Source organism: Trichechus manatus, unplaced genomic scaffold (assembly GCF_000243295.1).
Source record: "Trichechus manatus latirostris isolate Lorelei unplaced genomic scaffold, TriManLat1.0 scaffold00033, whole genome shotgun sequence".
NCBI classification, from domain to species: domain Eukaryota; kingdom Metazoa; phylum Chordata; class Mammalia; order Sirenia; family Trichechidae; genus Trichechus; species Trichechus manatus.
This window is the reverse complement of record NW_004443969.1, coordinates 3,471,383-3,492,465: the sequence shown is the minus strand read 5'-3', so window position 1 is coordinate 3,492,465 and position 21,083 is coordinate 3,471,383. Positions and strand designations below refer to the sequence as shown.

General features: G+C 36.9%; 1 protein-coding gene across 8 annotated transcripts in view; it reads left to right on the top strand.

The window, feature by feature from the left end:
• DPP10 (dipeptidyl peptidase like 10) overlaps positions 1-21,083 on the top strand; it is a 1,865,365-nt gene that overhangs the window by 1,331,506 nt on the left and 512,776 nt on the right. For all 8 annotated transcript variants that reach the window (XM_004375073.2, XM_023730177.1, XM_023730175.1 and 5 more), the window contains one exon: positions 15,172-15,266. In XM_004375073.2, coding sequence (XP_004375130.1) covers positions 15,172-15,266 — 95 coding nt within the window. The remainder of the gene's footprint in view (positions 1-15,171; positions 15,267-21,083) is intronic.

The window sequence follows — 21,083 nt, the reverse complement described above, 5'->3', positions numbered from 1 at the left end:
CCCCTCTGCCCCTCGCTCCAGCCCCTCACAAACACTAATCTACCTTACATTTCTACAGATTAGCCTATTTTGGATATTTTTCATACTTTGAATTATACAGTGTGTGACCCCTTGTGACTGGTTTCTTTTGCTTAGTATAATATCAAGTTTCAACCAGGTTGACCTTAATATCTTGCTGTTTTTTCTCCTCATCATTATTGAAGGGGTTATCTTTTAAGGACCACTGTTGGCACAGTGGTTAAGCACTTGGCTGCTACCCAAAGGTCAGCAGTTCGAACCTACCCAGGGACTCCACAGGGAAAGAACTGTCGATATCCTACCATAAAGATTACAGCCTAGAACACCTTATGTGACAGTTCTACATGGTAACATGTATCAATATTTTATTCCTTTATATTGGCAAATACAATTCTATTGCATGAATATATCACTTTTGTTTATCCATTCATCAGTTCAAGGACATTAGTGTTGTTCCATTCATTATTGCCTTTTTTAAAAATTGTTTTTAAAGTCTTTGTTGAAGTATGATAACATGTAGAAAAGTGCACAAATCCTAAATGTGAAGCTTGATTAAGTTTTGCACAAAGTGACCACACCTAGGCAGTAATCAGTACCTAGAACAAGAAATAGAACACTGTGCTAGAATCCTCCGTTTACAATATAATTGCTTTTAACATTTCCTCCACATATGTTGAGAAGCACATTACAAAGCAAACTTGTTGCTCTCGAGTCAGTTCTGATTCATACTGACCCTACAGGACAGAGTAGAACGACCCCACAGAGTTTCCAAGGCTGTAAATCTTAATGGAAGCAGACTGCCACATCTTTCTCTTGTGGAGCGGCTGGTGGGTTTAAACCACTGAACTTTTGGTTAACAGCCAAGTGCTTAACCACTGCACCAACAGGGCTCTTGAGAACCACATTAGTCAATGTTATAATTGTTGCTTAAATAAATAGACTTTTCTTCTCTTCTGGAGTTGTCTAAATTATATTTGATGGTTGAAGCACAAGTCATCATAGCCTTTTGACCTTAATATCTTCCTATTTTTTCCTCCTTATTAGGGGGTGGTGGTAATTATCCTTTAAGAAGCCCTGTTGATGCAATGATTAAATGATAGGCTGCTAACCAAAAGGTTAGGAGTTCAAACCCACCCAGTGGCTTTTTGGGTGAAAGATATGCCAGTCTGCTCCTGTAAAGATTATAGCCTCAAAAACCCTATGGGGCTATTCTACTCTGTCACATGGGGTTGCTGTGAGTCGAAAATGGACTGGACTGTACCTAACAACAACAGTTATTCTTCGGGAACTCATTCTATTCTTCTTGCCTGGTTATCATCAAATATATGTAGTAATTGCACAATGCTAAAAGTGGGAATATTTAGACCTTAATTCAAAGAGGCACATAAATGCCAGCTATATACTTAGTTCTATTCTAGATAATGTGGTAAATAAGAAAAAAAATTGAATTTTGCTTCTCTTAGAAAAGAGTACACAACCTCTTGATGGTTAATGCCAGTATAATAATTTTAAGGATGGAATATAGGTGATGTGGAGAATGAAGAAAATACTAATTAAGTCATTATCATCAACAGTGCTACCTCCATAATCGTAATACACAGGATCATTTATTTGGGCACATATTCTGTGCCAGATACTGTATTTTTTACAAGTATAATATTTAATGCTCAAACACGTTATTTGGGATATGTGCTATTTCATTTTGCAGATAGCAAAAGTACATCACAGAGAGCTTAGATAATCAGTCCCAATATTAAATACTTAGAAGTGGAAGTGTCCGATTTCATCTCAGGTCTCTAAAACACATGTTTAATTTTATTGTTGCACTAAATATACATACATACATACATACATATATACATATATATGTATATATATGTGTGTGTGTGTGTATATATGACTAAATTTGTCTCTAGAGAATTCATGGAGGGAGAGGACGTGAACTTGCCTGTGATGTTTAGTAAGGAAGATTTGGTTAATCATTATCAGAAGTGAGGTTGATCAGTAGACTGACAAAAACAATTACAGCAATAAAAAGCATACTTAGTTTGTTGGTAGTATAATACTTAGTGACTGATTTTAAATAGTATGTTTAATGTTTGTCTTTATTGGCAGGACTGACTTGTGAATTCAGTCTATTTCTTGGCAAATCTGATAACTCTTAACAGCTCAACAGGAAACTCACAATTTTGATGGAGATTTGTGATTCTTCCAGGGAATATGTCTATATCTCCTCAGCAGTCTCAGACTGATCTGCTGCCAGCATGTTTTTTCCCCCTCTCAGTAGATTAAATCTCTGACTACATATCCTGGAAAAAGCACACATATCTTCTAGCAAGCTTCCCTAATGGACCGCAAAAGTCTTCGGATTTCAGGCAAAATAATTTTTCTCCATGGGAAACATGGCCTAAATAGATGGCAAGACCCCAGACAAACAGCAAAATCTGCTCAGGATTTTAGTAATTACTAGGATATATTTCTTATTATGGATCCATTCTTCTACCATCAAGTACCTACTACACACACACACACACACACACACACACACACACACACACACACAAAAATACACATTTATTTGTGTTGCACTTTTCTGCAAGTTGAAATGCCAGTTTATAGTTAGGTTGGAGAGATACTGTTTTTGCTATAAATAACACTTCATAAACAAAAGCTGTCACCATTAATACACATACATTATATAGCAGACATCTATTTTTTGTGCCACTTATTTGACCTTAATCCTTCTTCAGGCATCCAGGAAATATTTTTTCTCTTTAAAAACAAAGTCATCCTCAACCTTTGGTTACTATGTTTTGGGAACCATTGACCCTACTCTTAACTGCAAGAGTTGTCTGAGACTTAGGCCTTTGCCTGTTAGTGCATTGCATACCTCTAATGCGATGCCCGGTGCAAGAATGAGTAACGCGGGCAATGAGAACAACAGGACTCCAGGTAAAGGGGTTCTTTATTTCTCTTGTTGGGTTTGAATCTGAAAGTCTGTAGGGTCTGGAGGTGCTATAACCATCTTTTGATCATGAAGGGAAAGCTGTCTTAATGGAGTCATCTGAAAGATAACTATAGAAAATGGTGCAGAGCTAGAACTTCTGCCCTTGATGACATCTTTTGAGCCTCTGAATCTTGTTGTAGCTGAAGCCAGAAACACAATAAATCACTTTTTGGTTTAAGCCGTTTTGGCTTGGCACTTCAGATACTTGAAACAGAAGTAGCCATTTACTGTTCTCCTATCTCTTACCTTGTAGTAGAAAATGGTAGCATTGACCCATTGAGGCACTCTATCAGATCAGTCTTAATCAGTTAGTGTTTCATTCTACAGCCATACAGCAGAATGTGATTATATGACTTGGGGCTCTTCAGCATTTTTCTTTAATTAACTGAGTTTTTCTCACAATCTTTAATGCCATTCAATAAAAAAAGACTAAATATGCTTGAGAAGTGATTTCATCCAAGCCCCAAAACAAAAATCTATTGCCTATAGTTTATTGCACCATTTCTGCTAAACTTAGAAATAACTACAATTTTCTGATATTGGTAATTCCCCATAACTATTATTGTATAAGCATTTTAATACATTTTACATTTTCAGTTATTCATCCCAGGTTCTGATTGTCTTTGAGTATGTGAATTATTATTCCTTCCTTTTGTCACATCTTTCAATACCTTTTCCCTTTAAGTCAATATAATACTCCCAATTTAGCCAACTAAGTCAATTTTCTATTCAGTATGTCTTACCTTATGGTTCATTGTATACTTATTGGAGAGGAGTGATCAATTTTTAGTCTCTATGGATATAATTGGAATATGCAGTGGTTGATAAAAGTGTGCTGTTATACATTTGAAGAGTCACAGCATGTGTTGTTTAAATGTATTAATTAATCAGACTACAGTATTCCTCAGTGCTACTTCATAAAACTATGTTCAAAGTTTCAACGTCTACATTTTCTGTTTTCTATACTGTATTTCAAATTTTGCTACTCCCCCCCCCATTTCTGATTACCTTGTTTCAATTTATTTTTTCTTTTTTCAATGACCACTTGGGGTGAGAGTGTCAGGCATTTAAAAAAAACCAAAAATCCCATTTTTACATTTATACTATGGAATAAAAAATACACACATGCTCATGTGTGTAGGCGTGCGCGCATGCAGACACAAACACACACACACACACACACACACACACACTAGGAGTTTATGCAGAATTATTTATGAGAGAGTATAAAGCTTATTCTATAATTTTAAGAGAATAAAAACGGAACCTAAATCTTGATGTGCATCATGATCTCAACTGAGTACTTTGTAAGGGAACACATTAAAATTTTTACATTTATATTTCCTTTATATGTTTGCATAATCCAAATTTTCTACAGTGAATATATACTTTTAAATCAGAAAAGAAGTAAAAAAGTTATTGTCTTTAATCCCACCTGGTGTCTTTTTCTTTTGTCATGTTGAGTGTGCTGATATTAACCGTGGCTAGAAAAGCATTTATATAGGGTAAGGAAACCTGCCTAAGAGAAATAGCTGGAACTAGAGAGGCAAAGTGATGGGTTCATCTGTCCATTTGACTGAAAGACCAATGGGAAGACATTGCATCATGATAAGAAGGACATAACCTCATCAAAGAAACTGAAGAGAAAACATATTTGTCAGTGGAATTAGAAATTGACCATAGTGCACTGGCTGACCATAAACAATACAGGGAGGGAATCAAAATAGCTAAATGATGGATGGTTAAGGCTGTACCGATAGATATTCCAATTCTGGGATTCAGAGCTTTAAGTTATAGTCAGTCTTGCGGGATCAAATCACAAATTGGATATGTAGACTTCATTTTGAGTTTCTAATTTACAGGTTCGATGACAGATTATTTGATTTATGACTAAGTTAATGAAATATCACTAGGTAATTTGAAGCAATGGTATTAGTGGTATAGAAATTAAAATTAAAATTTAGGGGTGGAAGAAAGGGGTGCGATGTTTGAAATTGAGGGAGGATGTCTTTTAAGCGAATAACTGCAAGAGATCTGAGACACCATACTACTTGCAAATTAGCAAGTTTGCCTGCCACATTGCAAGTATATGTGCGTGTGTTGACCCAGAACAGGAGGGCATTGGTGAAGGGCAAAGACTTGTTATTACTCACAGCAACAGACAAAACCCCACAGGGCAGTGTAGTGAGAGCAGTGGATGGATGGTACCTTCACATGCAGTGGGGGTGTATTATAGGAGTGGAACCCCCAAATTAGGAAACACTCATATAGGACGGCTGGTGACCTGCTCATTCTCCACAAGGACATTTGGAGAGTGAGATCAGCCCAATTTCATCTTTTCAGAATGAGAAAAATGGTGACAAGTTAGTAGCTAGATAATAGACAAACCAAATTAGAGGAGAGAGGAGAGTTTTGACATCTGCCTAGCTTCTTACTTTTTTCTCTGTATTTTGCAATTTATATATTATTTCCAAATAAGCTCTGTTCTCTGCATGTGTCACTGCAGTGTTGACTTGCAGACCTTTGGGATCATTGAAAAACCACCATCCTCTATGTTCACCTTATAAGATGCCCAGTGAGGGTGGGCATGAATCTACTTACATCTTCCCTTTGCCTGCTGACTTCTGTAGGCTGAAGCACTTCAGCAAAGATAGCTGAATATATGAGTCTGAAGTTTAGAAAGCGTTTAGTAAGGCCCTAGTGACATCTGTAGGTTTTAACTGGAGAAAGTTAAAAATCAGTTGAGACTAGTACCTAAGCTACTGTTATGAAAACAAACCTTCTGGTGGTAAGAGATATTTGAAATTCTAGAGAGGGGTTTTATTTTACTCTTGCATGACCTTTTTTGCAAATAAAGAATTAAATGATCATGTGAAAATTGCTGCTATTCACATTTTAGCTACAAATCAAAAAACCAGCATTTAGTTGAGTGGCCATCAACTGCTCCATTATCTAGGCTTGAAAGGGCTTTTTATCACACAGAGTGCCAAGTGCCATTCATAAGATTGACAATTTCATATGAATTAATGATGATTACTTACAATTACAAAGGCTTTTAAATAAAGATGACCTTTTTTTTCAGTTACTTTTTAGGAAAATGTATTTATTTTGTACACCAAACTTCATCCTATTTACCATGAATTCTAATCATTTTGAGGCAACTATATTTTTGATGCCAGGTTGAGGGGGGCTATTTAGAGTGAATAGATATTTTGGAAATCCAAAAGAACTATTGTCTAGTGACATTGCGGTGATCAGTGACTAAATTAAATGTATAAATATAGTAAGTAAAAATATGTTCTTTGAATGAGACAAGCAATTTATAGTCTAACACAGGGACTGTTAAACTTTTCTTTAAAGGACCAGAGAGTAAATATTTTAGGCTTGGTGAGCCATATGGTATCTGTCACTACTCAATTCTTGTGTTATAGTGCAAAGGCAGTCACAGACAATATGTAAATACATAATTGTGGCTATATTCTGTATTTACTAAAAGACGCATTGGCAGGGCAGATTTGGCCAATGGGCTATAGTTTGCAAATCTCTGATCTAGCATATTAAGCTTAACATATACGTATATATACACGCATATGCATATATTTATATATATTTTATAATATATATAGAAGGAGCCCTGGTGGTGCTCCATGGGCTGTTCCACCAGCTGCTCCAGGGGAAAATAATGTGGCAGTCTTGGAACCCTATGGGGCAGTTCTACACCGTCCCATAGGGTCACTATGAGTCAGAATCGATATGTGTGTGTGTATATATATATGTATATATGCAAGGGTAATGATAAATGTATTTGTAAATAATGTTATAATAATGAAATGCTTAAATGAAAAATGTGGTCAAAAGAATTATCTTGCAGCAGACAAAAATATTTGTTGAGATCCTTCTATGGGATAGATGCCATATTGTATACAATAGAAGTTACAAAGTATTGAGTGCTGGCTGCCTCCAAAATAATCTGTTGAACAAGATAAAGCAAAGGTGAGTTGATTCCTTACTTTTGTAAAGGAGATCACTGTCTTGACGGACTGAGCAGCGCGTGGAAAGAGAAGGGAAAAGGACAGATCTTTATGAGGTTTTGGGGATCTGGTAAGGCAGGTCTTTCAATGAGCAAAATTGATTAGAAGTGGGCAAAATTTGTGACATTAAAGTTAAGGATTGGTAAACTCAGGAAGGTGAGGGTTTTGGAGAGGCTATTGAATAGTAGGAGTCCCTGGCCGGTGCAAAAGGTTAAGAGCTCAGATGCAAACCAAAAGGTTAGTGGTTGAAGTTTACCCAGTAGTGCCTCAGAAGAAAGGCCTGGCAATCTACTTATGAGAAAGCAGCCACTTAAAACCTATGGAGCACAGTTCCACTCTGACACACATAGGGTAGTCATGAGTTGGAATTAACTCAATGGCAACTGGTTTGTTTTAGAATTGAATAGTAAAAGTCATTTAGTTGACCGACATACTATTCTGAGAAAGATGTTTACTCTAGTGACCATTAATTGAGTAGTCTATTTTGCCAAGAAATGGATTTTCAGGAAATTTCTGGAAAAAAATAAAGTTATTTGCAACCTCCTCTTCCTGGCAAGAATTTCCCGAAATATTAAAGTCGTATTAATGCTGACAGTTGAATAGTAAACTCGTGTTAGTGTAGACAGTAAAGTGTGTGGATATAGATGTTTTCAGTTCTCAAAGGAACAAGAAATAGGTGTCTTGAGTTTATAAATAATTGAAAACCCCAAATAAACACATCAAAAGTAAATAAAGACAATAAAAAAGTTGATGAAAGGAATTACATGATTAAATATTAAATGACTAACATAGACAACCAATGCTAAGAGTTCAGAAGACGGAAATATTGAATGAAGACTATAAAAGAGTTGGGAATTCAACAATGCTTTGAAAAACATAAAAACTCTGGACAGGACCTGAGGCATTTGTCAGTAGTGGATATCATAAGCAAATCTGTGTCTGGAGTGAAGTATAATATGTTTGGACGACTGCAAAAAAAAAATGATCTGGACTATTTTATTAAAAAAAAAAATTTGCTATGGAGTTGATTTGCACTCATGGCGACTCCACATGTGAAAGAGTAGAGCTGTGTTCCATAGGGATTTCAATGGCTGATTTTTCAGTACATCACCGGGCCTTTCTTCTTAGGTGTCTTTTGGTAGACTTGAACCTCCCACCTTTCTGTTGGCAGCTGAGCATGTTAACCATTTGCTCCACCCAGGTACTCCGTTTTTATAGGGCTGTTGTTAGATGCTGTCAAGTCAGTTCCCACTGGTAGTGATCCTATGTACAAGAGAACAAAACACTGCCCCGTCCTGCACCATCTGCTTGATTGTTGTTACGCGTGAGCCCATTGTTGCAGCCACTGTGTCAGTCCATTTCGTTAAGGGTCTTCCTCTTTGTCGCCGACTCTCTGCTTTACCAAACGTGATGTCCTTCTCCAGGGACCGATCCCTCCTGAGAACATGTCCAAACTATGTGAGACGAAGTCTTGCTATCCTTGCTTCTAAGGAGCATTCTGGCTGTACTTCTTTCAAGGTAGATTTGTTCATTCTTTGGCAGTCCATGGGATATTCAGTATTCTTCACCAACACTACAATTCAAAGGGTAGCAGTAGATAAATAAATAGGGAAGTATATGTTAAAGCCAAGTAGTGAAGAACCTCCATGCCAGTCTTCGATTTTTATGCTTTATTATTAAGGAGCAATGGGTGTTTTTGGAGAAAATGAGAGAATATGAAATTTTGTGTAGAATGAGTTTTTCTGTGTGATGGAAATAAACTGGAAGTATAGAGAACATTTACAAATTAATATGATTATTGAGGTGAAAGGTTATAAAGAACATGATTAATACAGGAGATGAAGAGATAGAGATGCAATGAGCATGAGGATGTGTGTATAAATGGAACTTGGAGGGATTGTGGAGCCAAAAAGATAAGGAGCTTAAAATTTTAGTGTACGGAATTTTCTGTATCTGCGAGACATTTTTGTGGTATAACATAAAATAGGAAACGTGAAACTGGCATATGGGAGAGGTCAGAACTTGAGTTGAAAGGTTAAGAATCAATATCACTCAGAGGGAAGCTGTTGGGGAAAAAAAAAAAATTAAAGCCCAAAGCTGAGCTTTGAAGGATACCTTTGTTTAGATAGCAATTGGGAGGCGAGAACACGTGGAGATTTTTGAAGAAAGAATACCAAGACAGTGTAATGGTTTGAAGTTGAGAAAAGAGGATTTCAAAATCCTTCTGTTCATCATCATTGTCACATACTGCAGAGTTGAGGGAGGTGGAGATTAAGCATGAAGGAAGAACAGACTGAATTTGGTTATTGCAGGTCAGTAGTGATGTTGGAAGGATGCGATTTCAAGAGCCTGAGGCCCTCAACTGCACTGTGGGGGATATGGAGACCAGCACAGAGAATAAGGCAGAGATCCTTTATTCCAAAGGTTTGCTGAGGCTTACTGTGAAAGGAAAGGAGCCAGGGTCAGAGCAGAAGAGTTGAATGAAGGTGCTTATTATTATTTTTTTCATATAAAGAAGAACTATATACACCATGAAAAGTATAAGTAGCTGGCATAGAGGAAGCAGAAATGAAAGATATTTAAGAGTTTGGAGGATACTAAGTTAGTTACAAAATAGAGCTATGTTTTGCAAAGGAGAAAGGTTACTCTTCTAAGAAGTCTGGGGAAAAAGAAGAGTGTGTCTGGAAAGAGAGTTTGAGGTAGAGAAAAAGGACAATGAAACCATATATAATGGCCTCAATTTTCTCAAGTAAATATACGGAGGCTGATACTATAAAAAGTGAGGACAGTCATGCGTAGTTGTGAACAGTGTTTTAAAAGAGATTTATGAAGGGGACTTTGCATTTCAGTTAGTTCAGTACTCTAGATTGACCATATGTTTAATTAATGAATAAAATCTTAACTCTGTTATTTAACATATTCTTAAATTTATGTGAACATTTTCTGTGATAATCAATTTATTATTTTCTTTGACTGTTTTTAATTTAAAAATTTTGTACTATTTTATTGTGTGAGTGTAATTTTTTAAAACATGGGTTGCTAAAGAAATTTAATTTTAGACATAAAAACTGAAAATAATGTTTGGGTTAAAGTGTCTCAGAGGCCGAAGGATAAGTACTATATGATCTCACTTACATGAAATAAGCAAATATACAGAAACCAAAGATTATTAATGGTTACCAGGAGTGGGAGATAGGAGGAAAGGAGGTGTTTTTATTCATGGGCATTGAAGCTGTGGTAATGGTGGAATGCTGTGGATGAGGATAGTGATAATGGTGGCACAACATGAAAAATGTAGTCAGTGTCAATGTGGAATTTGTGGTGTTGGCAGATGTTTTGGTGTATATATTTTCAACAAAATTAAAATAAAAGAGAAAAAAAAGTCTCAAAGAGATGACTTACCAAAATTTTTTTCCATTTTTTGAAAACTCTAGAACATCATTTTAAAGAGATTTATAAGTCAATTCCAAACAGGTAGATAATTTTGAAATATTAAAAAGATTAATTATTATGTCAACATTAAATGCATACTTATTATCAGTACTAAGACCAACAACACCCAATAAGGTGACAGACATATATATATATATATTATATGTACACATTGGTTTTTTTTTTTTTTAGGTGCCATTGAATCTGTTCTGACTCATAGCAGCCCTGTGTACAACAGAACAAAACACTGCCTGCTGAGTCCTGCACCATCCTTACAGTTGTCGCTGTGCCTGAGCCCATTGTTGCAGCCACTATGTTGATCCATCTTGTTGAGGGTCTTCTTCTCTTTTGTTGACCCTCTGGTTTACCAAGCATGATATCCTTCTCCAGGGACTGGTCCCTCTTGATAATGTGTCCAAAGTATGTGAGATGAAGTCTGGCCATCCTCACTACTATGGACCATTTTGGAAGGAGGTTACATCAACTGTTAACTTCCTAGAAAACCCCCAGAATAAACTGGTTAGCAAAGATGAGCTTATTACCTATTGTATTTAGGGAGGACAGCGTTTTGACAGAGTCTCGGACTACCCAGAAGATAGGATGGGGAAGTGGCATATGTGCAATGTTTGAGGATCTAGGATTGAGTGGTTAAGACAAGTCTTTCAATGTTTGGATCTTGTTGGATTTGGGCAGGGGCTGATTACCCAGTGAGAAAGGTAAGCACAGATTTACTTGTGCTTACTGACTAATCTGTAGTGACCAATATCACATAGGTTTCACCGGGCTTGCCTTGCCTGTTGGATAATCTGCCCCTGGATTTGGGTATATTTTTTGATAAAATTATTTTAGGATTTGTGGATACAGAGAGGCAAGCATCTGAAAGTGAGTCTTGTTAATAAACATTTATTTGATAATTGAGCAATTTGCCAAGTTTTAGGAGTTTATGTTTCAGATAAATTAATTTTCAGTGAGTTTTTGGAAAGAAAAAAAAGAGAATATTTTGTACTAATTTACAGCCTTATCTTCATCGGCAAGAACTCGCTAGAACAAATAGTAAAATCATGTTGAGTGTAGGCTACCTTAGTTCTTGGACCTAGTAGTTCAGGTGGATGCAGATGTCTCCGTTCTCAGTTTCAATAGTACCCTGAGAACTGAACTGTAATGTGAATGCTTTACTGTCTGCTTTGTGTGGAAAAGGTATAAAATATGAGGTTTTGTTTACCTGAAAGATCTAAACAAAGCTATACTACTCTGTTTTTCCTTTTGTTTGCCAAAAAATGGAAAAAAAGGATTGGACAGAAATGACAGCAGTAATCATTTAGGGGTACAGTGGACTGAAAATACATGCTTCGAGCTCAGGATAAATAGACTACGAAATGACTCTATCCTATAACACCTTTTCATTTAAAAAATAAAATGACTGAACTAAATATGTGTTCAGGATAATTGACTCTCAACTTTCAATGAGGTGAAAAGGAAGAAAGATTATTGAGTAAAAATCCTGTAGAGACATGCCTAATGTTGTGTTTTGAGACTGTTTTAAGTGCACCTGTCTTAATCTTCCTGTGTTAATGCACTGTACTCATTGATCTGATTCACTCATATTTCATTACCTAATATTATATAAAATACAACGTAGACAGGTTTGAAATATACTACCAGAGAATAATTTATTAATCTAGTAACAGGAGTTTCAAAACCCTGAGATTCCACTAGTGGTTATAAATCAAACAGTGAAGTAGGCTAAATATGAGATCCAGGAGACCAGATTTTAAAGAACAGAATTTAAAGGGCTTGATAATGGCATAAAAGTTACACAGGTATTAGATGCTTTTAAAATAATTAATTCATGAAAAAAAACTTTACAAACTATTAAGCTAGAGAATTACACTTGAATTAAAAAAAAGTATCTCTTGCTAATGCAATGTTGTGAGTGTAATAGTAAAATTTTCAGGGGTGCAGATCTAAAGGTATTTATAGATTTCAAATCTCTGTAGATTTTTCTCAGATTCAAATAATTATACAGCAAAATTATCTTTAAAAAAATCAACAGCATGTGTCGTCTTATCTTCTCAAAAAAGCTTCACTTCCTCCTACTTTTGTTCTAAGGGGAATAAGGATTAACTTTGCTTCTTCTGCCCCTATCCCAGTCCACTACCCTCTTAGGGTTTTCTTTTACTAAAAGTGGAGACGATGCGGCCACGTGCTATTCCATCTCTTCCACTGAAGAGGAACTGTCATCCATGCTAAAGCTACTCTCTGAGCTCTGCTTATTCCCCAAGACCTCAGGCCTCAACCCTATTTAGGATTCAGCAGTATGCTTGTCTCCTGCGAGAAGAACCACTCATTGAATAGCTTTCTGCTGTATTTATCCACAAAATGCAATGGAAGAGGTAAAATCTGTTTTCTCTTATTTATTGAGAAAATAGCATTAAGAGTGATTTGTTAGGATGTGCTATAGCTCTTCTTGCCAACCTATGATGATAATAGTCAAGTAGTAGTCCAGAGTTGAGAATATCAAGAAAAGTAGCAGAGAGGAAATGGAGGTTACAACACTAGGGAGGAGTCGGAGTGTTAGACACAGCACGCTGAATTGAGAGCATAAAGGCAGGAGACCACAATCAGCTGGCAAGACCGAATAAGGAACACAGGGGACTGATGCTACTGTTGAGCTGTGGTCATAAAGGTGTGATAAGGTGTGGAAAGGGAAGAGAGGAAAGGAAAGGAATATACTTCCAAATAGATATGTATTATTTGTGTAAACTATTATTTGCTCTGTACCACCTGGAAGGATAACAGGTAAATAAGAGAACCTAACTTATTTATAGCTAATGACAAAAGTTCAGAAGGTGATAGGAAGACTTATTTTACTTATCACATAAGCCTGTCTTTTAGTCCATACAGTCACCATCAGATTGTAACTTCAAAATCCCTTCCTTTCTTAAAACACTATCTGTCTTTCCTTGTCCTCCAGGTCACAGTTCCAGCATGTCACTGCCCCAGTGAATAGGGTCAAGAAGAAATATTGCCCACTGTGTTCCAGTCCGGAGACTATTTTTGATGCTAATAGAAGTTGTAGTGGGCTGGAAAAAAAAAAAAAAGCAATTTTGTTCATGTTGATTGCTTCTCATCATGTAGCTTCTAGGTGTTACTGTTTACAATACTGGTATACTAAGAGAAGGGGGCAGAAAATCTTGGTCCGTCAAAAGTGTCAGACATTTCCACATATGTAATTGAAGTTAATTTTCATAACCCACCATGTAGTACTTGTTTTTCCATTATGCACGTGAAGACATTCAGTCTCTGAGAGATTGTAATTTGTATAAACTCATTCACTATAAATGGTGGACCTAATTCCCTTCAGTACTGTCTTTCTTCCAAGCATGGGCAGGGGTTTAACCCATTGCCATTAAGTTGATTCCGACTCCTAGCGACCCTATAAGACAGAGTAGAGCTGCCCTATGGGTTTCCAAGGCTGTGATCTTTATGGAAGCAGACTGCTACATCTTTCTCCTGCACAGTGACTGGTGGATTTGAACCCGCAACCTTTCAGTTAGCAGCCGAACAGTTTAACCACTGCAATACCAAGGCTCCTTGGGCTGGGGGTTCTAAAATCAAACCAAACCTGTTGCTGTCAAGTATATTCCAACTCATAGTGACCCTATACGACAGAGTAGAACTGCCCCATGGGGTTTCCAAGGAGCGGCTGGTGGATTCGAACTGCTGATATTTTGGTTAGCAGCTGAGCCCTTAACAACTTGCGCCACCAGGGCAGGGGTTAGGGAGGTATAATACCATGAAAATGATCAGAATTGAGTAAAGTTGGAAATAAGATCATCATTAGAAAAGAAAAACACTCAAGACCTTCATGACTGGTTTTATTTGGCTATCTTCCCTTTACCTAATTCTAGATAACTTTTTTAGCTCCTGAGTATTCTCTTTGGCAATTTTCCTTCAAGGTGTTATTTGCAATCTCAGGTATTCTTAACATAATTTAATTTCCTGACAAATGAGGCTGAATTTAACTCAAAAATATTTAAATCAACAGTTGTCCAAAAGCATTGCAGTTTTTTATAAATGAGAACATCATTCTCTTAAAGTTCACAAAGTAGATACAGTCTATGCTAACAGCCTCAGAGATTTTGTTGCGTGTTCACGCAAGCCAGATAAAATACCAGAGATAAAATTCTCAACTCAAAGGAGAAAGAGGTTGAGCAGGAATTGATTAGTGGTGGAAGGATTAGATACATGGATAGGTGTGTGGGAGTGAGGTTCAGTTTTAGTAACCTTAGAATTGTGTAGAATTATGGCCAACTGGCAGCCTTTGTTGTAAGTTAAAAACACTAGATTATTCATCAGTAACAGCTTACTTGGTCTCTTCTTTCTTACCCGTGAATGGGCAGCAGACTACTCATATTTTAATTAATTTTCATTTGTTAAACCAGGAATTTGAATGGCTCTTTCACTAACCCTGTTTTTATTGCACAATAGACCATGTGTTAGTCTGGTTTCCTGATCTTTCAAGAGGATTGATGTGAGCCAAGCACAGAAACCTGCTCAGGTTATTAAAGGCTAATAATGATTGTTCTAATGTGTCTGATTATGATGCATATTTTCTCCTCTAGGGTTATCATATTAACTAGTCAATGTATTTGTCAAATGTTAATGTCTTTGTTATTGCAGATACAGATGTGGTGTATAAAAGCGAGAATGGACACGTCATTAAACTGAATATAGAAACAAATGCTACCACATTATTATTGGAAAACACAACTTTTGTAAGTAATGACTGATTAATTACTTTATGCATTTCTGTATTGTTTGGAAAGCTCTCTAGGTGTACATAGCTTTCTATGCTTCAACTCTAGCACTTGCACAGCGTTTCAGGTAGAAAGTTAGGGCTCCAATACCGTTAGAATCAGTAGATCTATTGATAGAAAAATACCTACATGGGCCATCTGCTGATACGCACTGCATTTACCCTTTAGAGTAAATGAGTAAATGTTTCCAGAAAGAATACTTGCTTACAATGAATACATCTTCCAGTATTTTCTATGCAAGATTAATCATACAAATGGCAAGATTTTTTTTTAATGGTTATCTTAGCCCAACCTATCATTAATTTTCTCCCCTCCTTTAAAAAATATTTGATTATATTTCACCCTTAACTTTTCACTCCTCCTGACTTCTTTCTAATTCTGTTGTTTTCTGGATCAGACAGAAGGCAGACTGTCTAAAATTGACCCTCTGTTGGGGTTGATGTACTTTACTTTTGGATTTTAGGATTCTGTCACCACTATTTTCGTTTTCCAGAAGCATTACATGACTATCAATGTCTTAAAAATGTCTGAATTTATTTATAGTGCTGTTATAAAAAATGTAGAAATTGTCTTTCTTGGTAATCACATTTGATATCTAGTCCTCTTAAGGGTTGGAGATCTATCTGTGATTACTTAAATGAATCATAAGTCATAATGAGTAAGTCATAATGAATTAAATATTAAAATTGTTCAGAATCTAGCTATTAAACACTGATAAATATAGTGCATGTATTTAATATTTTATAGTGGTTAAAATTTTTATAAACAAAGGCCCAACGTATTGCTTATTAAGTAAGTTCAGAAGATGTTCTACACAAATTGAAACAACGAGCAAAATCACTAGCTATGTATTCCTACTTGTAAATTTGGAATGGATATTTAATCTTCATGTTTATTATAGGTTGGCCAGGTTGAAAAGCTGGACTAGGACTGCTGTATCTATTGTTTATTAATTGGGTGGTCTTTTGGGATACTAGACAAGGGGCTGTGGAATCGCTGAGAGATGCTGAAATCAATGGAAAAGAAACCCTTGATAGAGGGATAGCAGGCATAAAGCAAGAAGTGGTAGTGATGAGAGGATATGCTAGTGATTTGCTAATTAAAGTCAATATGAATTGATATTACATAAAATTAGCTTGGGGAACAAAAAGTACATTTTTATTTATTTATTTTTAATCATAAAGTGAAATGTTCTGATGAGGATTATAGGCTTCGGATAGCCCAGCAGTTAGTTTGGTACAGACACTCAATACACATTCTGTTCTGTGACTGTTTCTTATTGCTCACTCCCTTATACTCCCTTAATGAGATCTTCCCTCTGGTCCTTTATTATATATGTTTTTCAGTGCCTGTCTGTGTATTGCTTTTTAAGCCTCTATGATACCACACATTGTCAGTTTGTCCTACTGTGATGACTTGCATGTTGCTGTGATACTGGAAGCTATGCCACCAGTCTTTCAAATATCAGCAGGGTCACTCATGGTGGACAGGTTTCAGCACAGGTTCCAGACTAAGACAGACTAGGAAGATGGACCTGGAAGTCTACTTCTGAAAAAGATTGGCCAAGGAAAATCTTATGGATAGCAGCAGAATATTGTCTTATACAATGTCCGGGAAGATGAGCCCCTCAGGTTGGAAGGCACTCAAAATACGACTGGAGAAGAGATGCCTTCTCAAAGTAGAGTCGACCTTAATGATGAGGACATAGTCAAGCTTTCAAGACCTTCATTTGCTGATGCAGCACAACTCAAAATGAGAAGAAAGAGCTGCAGACATCCATTAATAATCAGAACATGGAGTGTATGAAGTATGAATATAGGAAAATTGGAAATCATCAAAAATGAAATGGAACAGATAAAGATCAATATTCTATACATTAGTGAGCTGAAATGGACTGGTATTGACCATTTTGAATCAGACAATCATATAGTCCCCTATGCCAAGAATGGCAAACTGAAGAGGAATGCTGTTGCATTCATCATCAAAAAGAACATTCTATCCTGAAGTACAATGCTGACAGTAATAGTATAATATCCACACGCCTATAAGGAAGACCAGTTAATACGAATATTATTCAAATTTACAAACCAACCACTAATGCCAAAGATGAAGAAATTGAAGATTTTTACCAACTTCTGTAGTCTGAAATTGATCAAATGTGCAATCACAATGCATTGATAATTAATTGTGATTGGAATGTGAAAGCTGGAAACGAAGAAGGATTGGTAGTTGGAAAATATGTCCTTGATGATAGAAACCAGAGATCACATGACAGAATTTTATAAGACCAGTGATTTATTCATTGCAAATACCTTTTTCAACAACATAAATGATGAGTATACATGTGGACCTCACAGGATGGAAAACAGAGGAATCAAATTAACTACATTTGAGGAAAGAGACTATGAGAAAGCTCAGTATCATCAGTCAGAACAAGACCAGGGACCAACTATGGAACAGACCATAATAGCTTATACGCAAGTTCAACTTGAAGGTGAAGAAAATTAGAACAAGTCCACGAGAGCAAAGTATGACCTTGAGTATATCTCACCTGAATTTAGAGACCATCTCAAGAATAGATTTGACACACTGAACACTAATGACCCAAGACCAGATGAGTTGTGAAATGACATCAAAGACATCATACATGATGAAAGCAAGAGGTTGTTAAAAAGACAGGAAAGAAAGAAAAGGCCAAAATGGATGTCAGAAGAGACTCTGAAACTTGCTATTGAAGGTAGAGTAGCTAAAACGAATGGAAGAAATGAAAAAGTAAAAGAAGTGAACAGAAGATTTCAAAGAGCAGCTCGAGAAGACAAAGTATTATAATGAAATGTGCAAAGACCTGGAGTTAAAAAACCAAAAGGGAAGAACACACTCAGCATTTCTTAAGCTGAAAGAACTGAAGAAAAAATTCAAACTTTGAGTCGTAGTTTTGAAGGATTCTATGGGCAAAATATTGAATGACACAGGAAGCATCAAAAGAAGATGGAAGGAATACAGAGAGTCACTGTACCAAAAAGAACTGGTCAACATTCAGTCATTTTTAGGAGGTAGCATATGATCAAGAACTGATGGTATTGAAGGAAGAAGTCCAAGCTGTGAAGGCACTGGTGAAAAACAAGGCTCCAGGAATTGATGAAATACCAGTTGAAATATTTCAGCAAATGGATGCAGTGTTGGAGGTTCTCATTCATCCAGGGTAAGAAATTTGGAAGACAGCTACCTGGCCAACTGACTGGAAGAGATCCATATTTGTGCCCATTCCAAAGAAAACTGATCTAACAGAATGCAGAAATTATCAAAAGAATATCACTAATATCACACGCAAGGAAAATTTTGCTGAAAATAATTCAAAAATAGTGGCAGCAATACGTGGATACGGAACTCCCAGAAATTCAAGCTGGATTCAGAAGAGGACATGGAATGAAGGATATCATTGCTGATGTCAGATGGATCATGACTGAAAGCAGAGAATACCAGAAAGAAGTTTACCTGTGTTTTATTGACTATGCAAAGGCATTTAACTGTATGGATCATAACAAATTATAGATAACATTGAGAAGAATGGGAATTCTAGGACACTTAATTGTACTCACGAGGAACCTGTACGTAGACCAAGAGACAGTCTTTCAAACAGAACCAAGGGGATACTGCATGGTTTAAAATCAGGAAAGATGTGCCTTAGGGTTGTATCCTTTCCCCAGACTGATTCAATCTGTATGCTGAGCAGATAAACCCAGAAGCTGAACTATATGAAGAAGAATATGGCAACAAGATTGGCAGAAGACTTACTAACAACCTGTGATATGCACATGACACAACCTTGCTTGCCAAAATCAAAAAGGACTTGAAGCACCTACTGATGAAGGTCAAAGACTGCAGCCTACAGTATGAATTACACCTCAACATAAAGAAAATAAAAGTCTTTACAATGGGACTAATAAGCAACGTCATGATAAATGGAGAAAAGATTGAAGTCAAGGATTTCATTTTACTTGTATCCACAATCAACACCCATGGAAGCAGCAGTCAAGAAATCAGAGGGTATATCTCACTGGGCAAATCTGCTGCAAAAAAACCCTCTTTAAAGTGTTGAGAAGTAACGATGTTACTTTTAGGACTAAGGTGTGCCTGACCCAAGCTATGATATTTTCAATCACCTCAAATGTATTTGAAAGATAGACAGTGAACAAAGAAGACTGAAAGAGAATTGATGCCTTTGAAGTATGGTGCTGGCCAAGAGTATTGAATATACTGTGGACTACCAGAAGAACAAACAAGTCTGTCTTAGAAGAAGCGCAGCTTGGAAGCAAGGATGGTGAGACTTCATCTCATGCACTTTGGACATATTATCAGGGGGCCCAGTCCCTGGAGAAGGACATCATGCTTGGTAAAGTAGAGCATCAGCAAAAAAGAGGAAGACCCCGGATGAGATGGATTGACACAGTGACTGCAACAATGGGCTCAAACATAGCAACGATGGTGAGGATGGAGCAGGACCAAGCAGTATTTCGTTGTGTTGTATATAAGGTCACTCTGAGTTGGCACCAAATTTGTGAATTTCAGCTCTGTTCTACATTTTTCTCCCATTCGGTCCAGGACATCTCTGTTGCGATACCTGTCAGAGAGGTTTGTGGTGGTAGGCGAGCACTGTCTAGTTCTCCTGCGCTCAGGCTGGTGGAGGCTGTGGTTCGTGTGGTCCTTTAGTCCTTTGGGCCAATATTTTCCTTGTATATTTGGTTTTCATCATTCTTCTTTGCTCTGGAGGAGATGGGACCAATATTTGCATTTTAGATGGCCACTCTCAAGCTTTTAAGACCCCAGACACTACTCATCAAAGAGAGATGTAGAAAATTTCCTTTATGAACTATGTTATGCCAGTTGACCTAGATGTCTTCCCAGGCTATGATCCCCAGTCCCCAGCCCCAGCAACTCTGTCCGTCAAGGTGTTGGGATGTATCTAGGAAACTTCTATATCTTTGCATTGGTCAGGTTGTGCTGACTTCCACTATATTGTGTGTTGTCTTTCCCTTCACAAAAGTTGACAGTTGTCTACTATCTAGTTAGTGATTTCCTCCCCCCACCTAATAACCATCAAAAAATGTTTTTTTCCTGTGTGTAAACGCTTTATTGAGTTCTCATAATAGTGGTCTCATACAATATCTGTCCTTTTGTGACTGACTTATTCCACTCCGCATAATGCCCTCCACATTCATCCATGTTGTGAGATGTTTCACGGATTCATCATTGTTCATTATTGTTGCATAGTATTGTGTGTAGGTAACATAATTTGTTTAGCTATTCATCTATTGCTGGACATTTAGGTTGTTTCCATCTTTTTGTTACTGTGAATAGTGCTGCAGTGAACATGGGTATACATGTGTCTATTCATGTGACAGCTCTTATTTCTCTAGGGTTTACTTCTAAAAGTAGGTTTGCTGGATTGTATGGTATTTCTATTTCTAGCTTTTTAAGGAAGCGCCATATGGTTTTCAAAAGTGGTTGTACTTTCAGAGGGTTCTGGACAGAGCTGGAGAAGGATGTAGAACATAATTCTAACTCACAAAAAAAAGAAAAAAAAAAAAACAGATTTACTGGCTTAAAAGAGACTGGAGAAACCCCAAGAGTATGGCCCCCAGACACCCTTTTAGCTCAGTGGTGAGGTTACCTCCGAGGTTCACTGTTCAGCCTGGGAGTGGACAGCCCTGTAAAACCAAATGGGACTAATGAGGTACAGTAGTCCAGTGACAAGGGCCAGAAGGCAGAAGGGGA